The sequence below is a fragment of the Dromiciops gliroides genome, chromosome 3, assembly GCF_019393635.1.
Source record: "Dromiciops gliroides isolate mDroGli1 chromosome 3, mDroGli1.pri, whole genome shotgun sequence".
Taxonomy (NCBI): Eukaryota; Metazoa; Chordata; class Mammalia; order Microbiotheria; family Microbiotheriidae; genus Dromiciops; species Dromiciops gliroides.
Genome location: NC_057863.1, coordinates 377,275,385 through 377,289,223, shown reverse-complemented (window position 1 = coordinate 377,289,223; position 13,839 = coordinate 377,275,385). Strand labels below are relative to the sequence as shown.

Below are 13,839 nucleotides of genomic sequence, written 5' to 3'. Positions count from 1 at the left end.
ATTCCTCCGATTCTTTATAGTTCAACACCCACTATGCTTCATGAGGGCAAAAAAATCAGTATCTCTTTTCAGGAATACTTTGTGGAGGAAGAGATGAGATATCAGAATCTAGGCATATTTTCCATCTGTGGAACAGAAATGTCTAAGACCTCATTCCGTCTATCAGGTTTTACCCCACTTATCCCACTGAGCTAAGCTCTGTGTTTTCTATAGTTCTAAGAACATATCACCAACCAAAAAGTATGAGTGAGATTTCCCCACCCCTCCTATAGAAGTGATTTAACTATGGTAATAATCAGTGATTTAATAGGTTTAGGTCTGCTTTAGTATGCTTAAAGCAAATAATAAGGGAGTAAGTAAGACAGATATTAGTGAGCTTATATACATACTATACTGTAAACTGGTCTAGAAACCACACATAACTGATATCCATCCACTCAATTCAATGTGGTCTATGCATTACAACAGCTTAAAGGTCAAATGCCAAAAATAGTAACTTCTGAGCTGAAAGGAACCACCAGAGTTAAAGGTTGGAATATCAGTATGATGGATGGCCATCAACTTGGTGGGAATGCCCCAAATGCACTCCTAGTGGATTCCATTTCGGTTTGGAACCTCTGTTAGGCAGAAATTGAAATCACTGCTCTAGCCACTGGATGATGGCAGACGAATGGTATCATTCTCTTTACTTCATAATTATTGTACATGTAGGGGGCAGGTAGGTGGTGCAGTGGATAAAGCACTGGCCCTGGATTCAGGAGGACCCTGAGTTCAAATCTGGCCTCAGACACTTACATTACAATCTGTGTGACCCTGGGCAAGTCCCTTAACTCATTGCTCTGCCAAAAAAAAATCCCCAAAAACAAAGAAAATTTTAAAAAAATATATATTGTATATGTACCACTTGGATTGTGTCACTATTGTGGAAGGAGCTTATTGTATATAAATATCCTTGGATCTGAGGCTCAGGGTCTTTGGGTCTTAGACCTGAGACTGGCCTTATTGTGAGACAGGATCCCTCTCTCAATACCTATTTTCTTGGCTTGGAGACTTTGGTTTTTCTTTGTCTAACCCTGCAACTTAGAAATTTTTGCAAACATAAGATAAAAAAAAATCAGACCTAGGGCCCTTACCGGGAGCTGCTGTTCCGTAGCATGGCCCAAGTTGGCAATGACGGAAAGGCTCATTGATAGTGATCCAAATTTCAACTTATCTCCCAGCCTTCTGAAGAGCACATCTGCATACTCCTTAAACCTCTGGACCTATGGTATCATTCTCCCAGCCTCCAACATTCTGGAGTGCCTGGGGCAGGTCCAGTGGTAAAGAGTGACCTATGGGGGGGAAAAAAAGCCACATCAGGAAAATTGCCTCTAATCCAGACTTCTGTCTACTTTCAACTCACACTGTTCCACAGGAGACTTGAGAGAAGCCATATCTCCCTCACATCCTCTAGTGTCAAAGTCTTTGTCACTTAATTCAGGAAGAAACTAAATCAATCTTATACTTGCAAGATGAATAGTTCAAAGTGGGTACTCAAATCAAAATCATTGCAATGTATTTGTATTTATGTTTCATGATGATATATTTTACATTCCAGGTACTGATGATACTTCAAAATAAATAGCAAGAAACAAATTAAAAAAAGAAGCCTGGGTTGTCCCCTCTCAGATGATATCTATTGGAAATTTGTGAAAATAATCTTGGTCTAAAGGGGACGAGAAGTTCGCTGTTGAAGGTATTCAGTGCCAAGTGACATTATCCAATAATATCTGGAAGTGGGTTTTTTTTGGTTTTGGGGGTTTTGGGTTTTTTTGGAGGGGCAATGAGGGTTAAGTGACTTGCCAGGCTCACATAGCTAGTAAGTGTCGTGTTGAGGCGGATTTGAACTCAGGTCTCTTGAATCCAGGGCCAGTGCTCTATACACCGAGCTACCTAGCTGCCCCCCCCTGGAAGTGTTTTTTGTGATTAAGATTCTTCTCATAGAACGACCCTTCAGTGGCCTTTTGTTCATTTAGTTGTCTCCCCGTTCCAACACTAGCACATGCCCTCCATTTTCATAAAAGCCAGCACATTACTACATCCTAACTTGCATTCTAGTGATTTGTGCACTTGTTTCATAACCCTACTAGACTATAAGCTCCTTGAGGGAAAGAACTATGTAATTTCTCAGCTTCCTATCTCCAGAACCTAGGCAGGGTGCCCTGCATGTGGTAGAAGTTTAACAGCGGGGCCTAGATTGCATTGAATTCTTTTCTCCTGCCTCTCCCCCTTGTTCCCCAACACATACAAGCCATTCCAGTCAAGACAAAGTCTCTTACGATGCTCCAATCTATCTCCAGACTCTCCACGCTACAATGCTCTCCCTCTTCACCCCTGACTCTTGGTTTTACGTTCACCTTCTATAAGAAACCTTCCTAATTCCCTTAGTGTGAATGCTCCTTTCTGAGATATATTCCAATTGTCCTTTCTAAATCTTGTATATACATGGGCTAGTTTGCATGTTGTCTTCCCCATTCTTCCTATGAACTTCCTAGAAACATTCATTTGTTAATTATTATTATTATTTTCTTTTGTGGGGCAATGAGGGTTAAGTGACTTGCCAGGGTCACCACAGCTAGTAAGTGTCAAGTGTCTGAGGTCGGATTGAACTCAGGTCCTCCTGACTCCAGGGCGGTGCTTTATCCACTGCGCCACCTAGCTGCCCCTGTTAAAATTTTAATTTCCAGATTCTCTCCCTCCCTTTAGCCTCTCCTCCTCCCACTGAGATGCCCATTTTACATGTGAAGTCATGTAAACATAAGTGGTTTCTTGAGAGCAGGAACTGCTTCTTCCTTTTTTTTTTTTTTTAAATTCCTACGATTAAAACAGTGTTGGAACATAATAGGCATTAATAAATGTTTACTGACTGAATGACAATTCCTCCCATGCCTATACTGACACGAATAGAGTCAGTACAGCCTGGTGGATAGGAGATTTGGAACAGGAATCATGACTTGCTGGGTTTTAAATCCTTGCTCACTTTACACTATGAACATGGATGGGTAACTGACATCTGCAACTAAGATAAAGTACATAAAATAGTGTGCAGGCCATAAGGCACTATCTAAACATCAGAGATAAGATTTTTATTTTCTCCATTTGCCTTTTTGTTTCATTGTTCATTTGCTTTGTACTTTCCCTGAAGTCCACTCCCTCCTCCATGCCAGGAATCCAACAGCCTTCAGGGCCCAGCTTAAAGTCCTGTGGCTTCATGGAAAGATAGCATAGTACAGTGGGAAGTGCTAGATTTGAACTCAGGAGGCTGTGTTTGCATTTTGGCTCTGGAATTATTTACTAGCTATGTGACCATGAACAATTCATTTAACCCTCTGAACTTCAATCTCATGATAATAGGACTTATATTGCTTACCCCACAGGTGAGGAAAGACTTTATGTACTATAAAGCATAGAGAGAAATGTGAGCTATGAATTCTTCCCTGACTACCTTTGACCTTTTCTCAACAATACCTGAGTTTTGTTTTTGTTTTGCCAGGCAGTGAGGGTTAAGTTACTTGCCCAGGGTCACACAGCTAGTAAGTGTCAAGTGTCTGAGGTCAGATTTGAACTCAGGTCCTCCTGAATCCAGAGCCAGGTGCTTTATCCCCACTGCTTCCACCTAGCTGCCCCACCTTTTCCATCAAGATTTGGACAGGGCCATATTTTTTTAATCTTGATACAGGAAAGTCTTACATTGCTCTTTGTTTTTGTTTGATGTAAATTCTGCACCCTGCCTGAACTGGAAGATTCATTGCAGGCCCGGCTCTCTACCTGTGCCACCTTACAATGGATGCTGAAGAGACCTTTGCGGATTGAATGTCTGCACTGGCAATTTTCAGGGAACATTCAAATACTTTTTCTCTAGAGAAGATATTCCTACTTATCTGTAAATCAAGTGCTCACAATCAACTAGAGTAATTAATCTCATTCTTCTAGTTATTAAAACAGGAAAAAATTGATTCTAAGTGACCCAACCAAAACCTCTCCAAGGATAAAGGAAGGTAGGCAAGTTCATTGAGGCTCCTAATATGTATGCGCCCTCTTTAGTTTGTGTATATATGTAGATATATATGTGTGTGTATGCATGTAATGTGTAGGTAGATATGTGTGTATATGCACATACATATGTTGGTATATATGTGTGTTAGTAGTTTTGTTTATGTTATATGTGTGAATATATGTAGGTATTTTGTCTGTGTATATGTATGTATATATGTGTAGGCATATGTATATATATTGGTATACAGGCAGGTATGTGCATATGTAGATATTTTGTACATATATATATCAATATGTAGGTATCTTGTGTGTATGTGTAGGATACATATGTAGGTATTTTGTGTGTATATGTATGTAGATATGTGTAGGTATATGTATATATATTGGTATACAGGCAGGTATGTGTATATGTAGATTTTTTTTACATATATATAAATATGTGGGTATCTTGTGTGTATGTGTAGGTATATATGTAGGTATTTTGTGTGTATATATATGTATATATGTGTAGGTATGTGCATATGTAGATATTTTGTACATATATATAAATATGTAGGTATCTTGTGTGTATGTGTAGGTATATATGTAGGTATACAATATAGGTGTATAAATAAAATGTCTATATATGTATATATTATGTGTATGTGCATATGTATATAAAGAAACACTTATTGCTTAAACATAACGTGCCTTTTGGTAAAACAGAGTATTTCAACTATTATCATCATATTTGACTTAAGTATCTTCTTTTTGGCCAAAGCTCCCCGGACCTCCCCACCTCCTTTTACCTGAGGTGTAATACTGGATGCCTTTAGTGCATCAATGAGCCTTTCGTAGTAGTTTAGACCCTCTTCATTGATTTGCCTCGTGGTCCCATCAGGAAGAACACGAGACCAGGCAATGGAGAAGCGGTAGTGGGACACGCCAAGATTCTGAAGGGCCACCAGATCTTCTTCAATTTTGTGATAGCTGTCACAGGTAATGTCCCCAGTGTCATCATTTTCAATCCTCAGGGGAGTGTGAGAATATGTGTCCCAGATACTGAGGCCCTTGCCATCAGCTCTCCAGGCACCTTCAATCTCAAAAGAGAAGGTAAACTTGGTTATTTTATTTATTTATTTATTTTTGGTGAGGCAATTGGGGTTAAGTGACTTGTCCAGGGTCACACCACTAGTAAGTGTCAAGTGTCTGAGGCCGGACTTGAACTTGGGTCCTCCCGAATCCAGGGCCAGTGCTCTATCCACTGTTATCACCTAGCTGCCCCTAAACTTGGTTATTTAAAATAAACTGCTACTCACCTCTAAAGCACTTCATTAACTCAAGTCTCTAAGCTTGAAATCTGGACATAACTGGGAAAAATAATTTAAATCTCCAGAATTTATTATACTGCCTATCACATAGTAAATGCTTAACAAATGCTAGTTGATGAAGAAGAGGAGAAAGAAGTAGAGAATTAGACATCCTTCTCAGAATAAGGCAGACAAATTGCCAAGATGCCATTTGGTTAGGCAGAATTTCCCCAAAAAAGCAGAATGCCATTTAAAAAATGACATCTTTTCTCCCCAAATTATGAACTAAAAGTTTAAAAAAGGGTGGTGGTGCAGGTCTCTCAAGGCTATTGGTTAGATTCCTAACTGTCTTCTTGGATTGTCCAATCCTATACAGAGAGTATGATTAGTATAGAGAATCCCAATTCTTTATGGATTAAGACATTAACTTAAACTCAACATGTACAGGGTAGGATTATTTCCTGTTGCAAAGCAGGAAGCCAATATAGACCTCACTATAGTCTGAAATGTCTTAAAGGGACTCAGGTGCAAGCAGCTAATCACTTCTTATCCTTCTTTTCTTGGAGAGAAGCATCATCTTATTTTTATTTTTAATGCTGCTCAGAAAGTGAATTGGGTATAAAGCTATGAATTTGTCCAGCCGTGGGAGTTAGCCTGGTCTGTGGACCGTTTGCGTACTTGTCCTTTTGCCATTAGACTACAAGTTCAATGTGACAACTTTTGTATCTCTGGCAACTAGCATGCTGCCTTGTAGAGAGCAGATGCTTAATAACCATTGGCTGAATCTGAATTTGAGTGATTTGCCTGAGTGGAAGGGATGAGTCAAGAAATCAAGATCACTGACTTCAAATATTTATAACCTGAGCAATTTTTACTAAGTGCTTTTGTTTAGAATTAACCTATTTTCTCCAGAAATACTGTATCAATATTTGAAAGTCTGCCATAGGGAAGAGTTAATGCACTTGTTCTTCTTGGGCCCGGAGGGTGGAGCCAGGACCACAGGGTAAAGGTTACAAAGAAACACGTGTAGGTTTGGGGTCAGGAAAAACTTGCTTTGGAGTGGTCTAAAAGTAGAATGGGCTGCCATAGAGCAAGAGATGGATGACCATTCGTCAGGTCAGTTTGTTTTTGTTTTTGTGGTTTTTTTTGGTGAGGCAATCGGGGTTAAGTGACTTGCCCAGGGTCACACAGCTAGTAAGTGTCAAGTGTCTGAGGCCAAATTTGAACTCAGGTCCTCCTGACTCCAGGGCTGGTGTTCTATCCACTTCGCCACCTAGCTGCCCCCATCAGGTCAGTTTTGAAAAGAACTTTTGAACTTGGTGGTTGGGACAACAACCAAGAACTTTTAAGCATAGATGGCCTCTGACATCCCTTCCAACTCAGCTGTGACTCGAGAATATCTCAGCCCAGCCCAACCCAGTTCCCTCAGCGGGACTTTCAGTCAAAGAAGCAAAACAAAACAACGATGCCCAACATGAGGCACAGATTTCCTGCCCTGCTCCCCACTTACCTGATAGGCAGCTGAGGCTGTACTCCAGATGAAACCCTTAGGAAACTCTCCGTACAAAAACTCATCCTCTTTGTCCAGAGGCATGCCATTGTTGCTGATAACATCTGTGTAGTATCTGGCTGAAGTTCTTGCAGTCCGGGGTCTGTTGGGGTCATTAAAATCTACCTGGTATAGTCCAAACTTTACACTGTAGCCATTCAGCCACTCAAAGTTGTCCATCAGGGACCAAGCCACATACCCTCGAAGGTTGACGCCATCTAGACTGTAGGCTGATAAAATTTTAAAGGGAGAACAGTCAAAGAACAGTGTTTTGCTGTGAATTTAGGCTTCAAGGTGGTACAACAGAGAGAGTACTGGGCCTGTAATGAAGAAGACTTGAATTCAAATTCAGTCTTAGATGCTTACTAGCTGTGTGACCATGGGCAAGTGACTAAACTGCTCTCTGCCTCAGTTTTTTCACCTGTAAAATGGGGATAATAATAGCACCTAATTCCCAGGGTCTGTGAGACTCAAGTGAGATAATATTTGTAAAGAGAGCTTAGTACAGTGTCTGGCACATAGAAGGTGTTCAGTAAAGGCTTGTTTCCTTCCTTTCTTCCTAGTATCTTGGAGAAAACTGAACATTATACTGGATCTTTACACTCAACAACAATAGTTCATCAAGCTCAAGGAGCCAGCTCCAATTAATTGAGCAGGCAGTGTACCATTTGGATAGGTTAACTTTGTGAGAGGAGATGGGGCAGGTAGAAGGCCTACAGTACTGTCCATACAGAGCTCAGAATACCCTCTGAAACAGCTGGTTTTAGTTATGGAAAACACTAATACCAATAAAATAGAACTTGTGGGGGAGGAGAGACCTGTTAAGAGAACTCAAGGGGCAGCTAGGTGGTGCAGTAGATAAAGCACTGGCCCTGGAGTCAGGAGGACCTGAGTTCAAATCCAGCCTCAGACATTTGACACTTACTAGCTGTGTGACCCTGAGTAAGTCACTTAACCCTCATTGCCCCACCAAAAAAAAAAAAAAAAAGAGAAAGAGAGAGAACTCAATCATTCTGCCAAACAATCCATGGCATATGACCCATGGGACATTTGACATTTCCATAAGTAGCTAAAAAGCCCACATACCTTTCAAAGCTTCGTTGATGTATGTTTTATAAAAAAATATTCTATCTGTATCCTCAATTTGAGATTTCTTGAATCCCACTCCATTTTCAGTGATGTAAATGGGGATGTCACCATATTCTTCTTTGATCCAATTCAAGGCCCTTCTCATCCCCCAGGGCACTGCTCCGTGGAGGGCAGTGGAAGGCCAAGAAGGATCCTCTTCTTCCGTTCTCTCCTTATCAGTTTCATAAGAAGGAGGGTTGAGTATAGGGGTAATGTATTTTACAATTCTAGTAGTGTAGGTGTTGATACAGAAGACATCTGCCGTGTTTCTAATGTACCTCTTTTCTTCCTCTGTGAAGGTGGGGAGGCGAGAAGTGGCTAAATTTTGTAGCTCACTCCTATTCCCTACTTTCCACTTCATGGCATCTGGGTAGTCTCCATTTTTGAAGATGGGGTGGGCAAACCAGCCCAGGTCAAACTGCAGAACCCTATCGGCTGCCTCGACATCTTTCGGCAAGTTAGGTGACTTGGGTTCCGCCCAGTCTAAGCTGAGGCTCAGGGTAATGACTCCTTTCTGACTCTGCCTATACTTGTCATCATATGTATGGTAAACTCGGGAATGAGCTTTGATAAGCGTATGGGCAACTCTATAAGGCGCATAGCCAGGATCTTTCACACCTGGGGGAAATACCCCTTCACCATATGGTAACCATGCCAGGGACATGGGTTCATTAAATGTCATCCAGAATTGAACCCGATCACCGAAAGTACGGAAACAAAAGTCTGCATAGCTGTCAAACAGCTCGATCAAGGCGGGGTTGTCCCAACCACCAATATCCTGCAGGGCTTGGGGTAGGTCCCCGTGGTACAATGTCACCAGGGGAATGATATTGCTTGCCACCAAGCCATCAATAAGCCGGTTGTAGTAGTCAACTCCATATTTGTTGACAGAATCAATTGCCCCTGTTGGGAAAATTCGAGGCCATGAGAGAGAGAAGCGGTAGGCCTTGACTCTCAAAGCTCTCAGCATATAAAGATCCTCCTCCAATTTATTGTAACTGTCACAAGCTACATCTCCATTGTCATTGTTTGCCACATTGTTCCCTGGTGTATGGGTAAAGTTATCCCAAATACTGGGGCCCTTCCCATCTGCATCCCAGCCTCCTTCAATCTGATAGGCAGAAGAGGACACACCCCACACAAAATCATCCCTGAATGTTCCGTGGTAGAAGAGATCTCTTTCAAACTTGGATTGGCTGGAGAATTTTTCCCAAACTACCTTAGCCTTGGAAGGAACATCTGAGGGTCCCAAAGTAACTGGAATTTTGGGGGGAGGGGTATAAATGAGTGGTCGAGAAGGTCTGTCTATCTCTTTAGTCAGGAAGCCATTCTTTTCAACAAGGCTGGAGAAAAAATAGGCAGACTTCCTGGGAGTTCTTGGTCTGCTGCCATCTTCGAAATTCACGTAGTGTAGCCCAAATCTTTGGTTATAACCTGATGGGCCTTCAAAGCCATCGATGAGGGAACGAACAATGTAGGACCGAACATCCACCAAGTCCATCTTGATCGCTAAGAAGACAAAATAGAAGCAATGAACGTTAAAATCCTTTTTGTCTTTTCAAGTTTTCTTTTTCTGGTGAAAAACTTGGAAGTATTCATACTTCAGAAAAGGTAGTCAACTCATATTTTTGCCCCTCCAGATAAAAGAAACAAGCATACCTTTACCTCTTTCACCCAATCGATAGCAATCAATTTCAACTTTAAACAATATAGCTTTAGAACCCCCCCCCATTGGTACATTGGTTTCTATACTATAAATAACTCATTAAAATTGTTTTGCTACTCTTCCTTATCAACCTCAGCACAAAATTGCTAAACCTTTTTGTGATAAAAGGACAAATAAACCCAATATTCTAGGGGCCATTCTCTCTCACGGAAGAACCAGGTGGCTAATTCCTTGGTCTGAATCACCAAACAGGCATGAGTGAAGTATTATCAAATAGAACCTTAAGATTTAGAACCGAAATTTGGGTTCAGTTGTGTTTGGAGGTACATTATCTGACCTGAACTTGTGTATCAAGCTGTGATTCAATCAGGTTACATTATAGCTCAGCACTTAAGCCAACTGTGTAAAAATTAGCCCATGCTTGTGTGATTAAGACTTCATAGAAAGCTTTGGACTTTGGACTTAAGAGTCAGAAGGCTTTGATTTCCAATTCTACCATCTTTTAGTTGGGGGGAGATCAGTCAAGTCACTTAATCTCTCTGACGTTCAGTTTCCTCACTGTATTAAAATCCTATCTCTGACACTTAGCTCTGTGTGACCTAGGTGACAAATCACCTTCCTGGGTTTTGGTTTTCTCATCTGTAAAATGAGGATGTTAGATAGGAGGCCTCTGATGTTTCTTTCTGCTCTTAAACCCATGATTTCAAATAAAATAAATCACATAAAACACTTAATAACTTTTTTTTTTAAGTGAGGCAATTGGGGTTAAGTGACTTGCCCAGGGTCACACAGCTAGTAAGTGTTAAGTGTCTGAGGCCGGATTTGAACTCAGGTACTCCTGACTCCAGGGCCGGTGCTCTATCCACTTCGCCATCTAGCTGCCCCCACTTAATAACTTTTGAGGCAGCTAGATGGCACAGTGGATAGATTGGTGGGCCTGAAATCGGGAAGACCTGAATTAAAATCCAGCCTCAGACACTTTCTAGCTATGTGACCTTGGGCAAGTCACTTAGCCCTGTTTGCCTCAGTTTCCTCATCTATAAAATGAGATGGAGAAAGAAATGGCAAATCACTCCAGTATCTTTGTCAAGAAAACCACAGGGAGTGGGGGGTGGGGGGAGTCACAAGGAGTTGGACATGACTGAAAACAACTCAACAACAAAAACTTTGTAACTTTAAAGTGCTATGGAAATATAAATTTTTAATATTCTTTTTTTTTTTAAGGCAATGGGGGTTAAGTGACTTGCCCAGGGTCACACAACTAGTGTCAAGTGTCTGAGGCTGGATTTGAACTCAGGTACTCCTGAATCCAGGGCCAGTGCTTTAACCACTGTGCCATCTAGCTGCCCCGGAAATATAAACTTTTAAAAGTATAATTTATGAGAGGCAGCATGGTATAGTAGAAGTAATATTGGACTTGACGATAGTAGGACTGGTAAGAACTCCTGGGTGGGACTTTATTTTTTGCTATTTATGAGATTTGATTTTTCACACATGTAAATTCATTTCCTAGATATACCGTATATGATGCTATGGTATTATAAATTAAAAACAATAAAGTCATTATTAAATATTGAAACCCCTTCATGACTTTTGGCCCCTCCTGTATAAACTAGCAATTTTTGTACCCAGGGCCAGTAGCACAAAATGTGCTCTCAAATCTACTTTTAAAACAACTGAGATGATAAGACGTGTATATATATATATGTGTGTGTGTGTGTGTGTGTGTGTGTGTGTATGTGCATATGCATATGTGTCCAAGTATGCATAAATATGTATGGTGCAAATCTACATGGAGACATATGCATGTGTGGGGAATAGTTAATTATACACTTTCTTTCACAGTTACTTAAGTACCTAAATGTGTGATATATATATAGTAGGTCAAATAGAAATGGAGGAGGATGTAAAAGATGAAAGTGGGCTGGAATGACTGGAAGGGCTTTATTTGGCCCTTGGGATTGGATAAAATTGGGAAAGTGTGAGAAAGAAAATTATTAATAATAAGTTTTGGGGGGACCCAGAACCCCCACCCCCCCACACACACAGAAACTCTGGCTGGTTTCCCTGAGCCAGCCCAGAGTCAGTAGAAATTCAAAAGAAATGTAGATTCATCTTCCTGACTACCTAATGGAAGTTAACTTACCTTGGCACCCCCAAGTCATGTCAGTCAATGGACCTGAATGTTACTGGCCAATTAGCTCAGATCAATGGACAGTGACCTGCCTCTACCTGAGAGAGGATACAAATCCTTGGGGAGAGGGGGGTCACTCTGTTCCCTTGTTGCTACGCCTCTCTCAGATACTGACCTTACCCCGGGGCTCTCTGCCCAGCCCCCTTCCTGGGATTCTATGCTGGGTTTACTTGGTCAAATTTATAACAAATGCTTAATGCCAAAGACTGGTGCAATCGCCTCTAATTTACAAGTAGCAATATATTAGAAACCCCAACTAAGTTCCCCAATAACTTAGAACAGAGACAGGCTTTCCCCAATATTTCAAACGACACAAAAGGAAGAGGGTTAAGAGGGGGGCATTCCAGGTAAAAGAAACAGCCAGAACCTGGGTGATGGATTGGAATTTGACAAAGGAACAAACCCTGTTCTTAGAGGTTGCAGAAGGTAGCCGAGAGAATGCTGGACTTGGAGTCAAGAGGCCTGAGTTCAAATCCCGGTTCTGATTCTTTAGTCTCTAGGAGCCCCAATATCCTCATCTGTAAAATGGGGTTGACAACGTTGGCTCCACCTTCCTCCTGAGTTTTTGTAAAGGAACGTGCGCTGGAAACCTTAAAGAACTAAAGAGGGGGCAGCTAGGTGGCGCAGTGGATAGAGCACCGGCCCTGGAGTCAGGAGTACCTGAGTTCAAATCCGGCCTCAGACACTTAATACTTACTAGCTGTGTGACCCGGGGCAAGTCACTTAACCCCAATTGCCTCACTAATAAAAAAAATTTTTTTTTAATTTAAAAAATTAAAAAAAAAAAGAACTAAAGAGATGTGGGAGCCCTTACCTTTGAGCACCTCATTGATGTAGAGATTGAGATAGTCTCTTCTTGCAGAGTCATCAAGGTTTCTGCCTTCTATCGGCAGGCCGTTGCCAGTCAGGTAGATCGGGACATTCCCTTTGGTATATTCCAGAGACACAAACTGTAAGAGTCTCCTGAGACCCCAGGGCACCACCCGGAGCCAGGAGGCTGAGGTCTGGGGCCAGGTGGGGTCCACGTGCTGGGAGAAGCCCCGGAGGCTGTCATAGTCCGGGACACAGGAATCATTCTGGGCATCCCTGATCAGACGAGAGGTATAATGAGACAGGCCGAGAAAGTCCGAGGAACCTTTCAAGAGAAGCTTCTCTTCCTCGGTAAAGGTGGGGATCTGGGCAACGGAGCGGCCACACTGGCTGTTTTTCCGCCGGATTTGGGCCCTCAGGGTGTCAGGGTAGTCACCATCCACGAAGAGCGGGTGGGCGAACCAGCCCAGCATGGAGTGCAGGTAGCGCTCCGCGGCCCTCACGTCCTCCGGCTCCTGGGCAGAGAAGGGCTCTGCCCAATCCGAGTTCAGCACGATCCCCACCTGCCCTTGCTGCTGGCCGCGATGGTGGCGATCGTAGTGATGCCAAGCCTTGGCATGAGCCTTGAGGATGGAGTGAGCCACCTTTGGGAAAGGAGGGAGAGAGAGAGGGGAGGAGAGAGAAGAGAGCGCGGCTTGAGAGAAGCTTTTTTATTTTTTCCCCACGGAGACAGGGAACTCCACAGGAGGAAACTTCAGTTGCTTCTAGTGACCCCTCTTCCACAACTTCTGGTCTAAGAGGACTGCGAGAGGGCATCTGGGTGCCTGAACAGACAGAACACTGGGCCTAGAGTCAGAAGATCTGACTATGTTTGATGTGATTGTACATATAAAACCTATGTCAGATTGATTTCTGTCTTGGGGAGGGGAGGAAGGAAGGGAAGGAGGGAGAAAGTTTTGGAATTCAAAATCTTATAAAAACAAATCCTGGAAACTACCTTTGCATGTAACTGGAAAATAATAAATACTTTTATGATTTAAAAAAAGATCTGAGTTCAAATCCTATATCGTATCCTTACAATATCCTATTGCTGGGCATATTATTTGGCCTCTCTGTGCCATACTTTTGTTTGTTTTTTGGTGGGGCAATGAGGGTTAAGTGACTTGAC

General features: G+C 42.0%; 1 protein-coding gene across 1 annotated transcript in view; it reads right to left on the bottom strand.

Annotated features, from left to right (window-relative positions):
- LCT (lactase) overlaps window positions 1-13,839 on the bottom strand; it is a 55,970-nt gene that overhangs the window by 16,259 nt on the left and 25,872 nt on the right. The window contains 8 exon segments of the mRNA XM_043993562.1: window positions 1,121-1,202; window positions 1,205-1,262; window positions 1,264-1,313; window positions 1,316-1,331; window positions 4,824-5,114; window positions 6,835-7,103; window positions 7,960-9,510; window positions 12,676-13,315. Of these exon segments, the coding sequence (XP_043849497.1) occupies window positions 1,121-1,202; window positions 1,205-1,262; window positions 1,264-1,313; window positions 1,316-1,331; window positions 4,824-5,114; window positions 6,835-7,103; window positions 7,960-9,510; window positions 12,676-13,315 (2,957 nt within the window).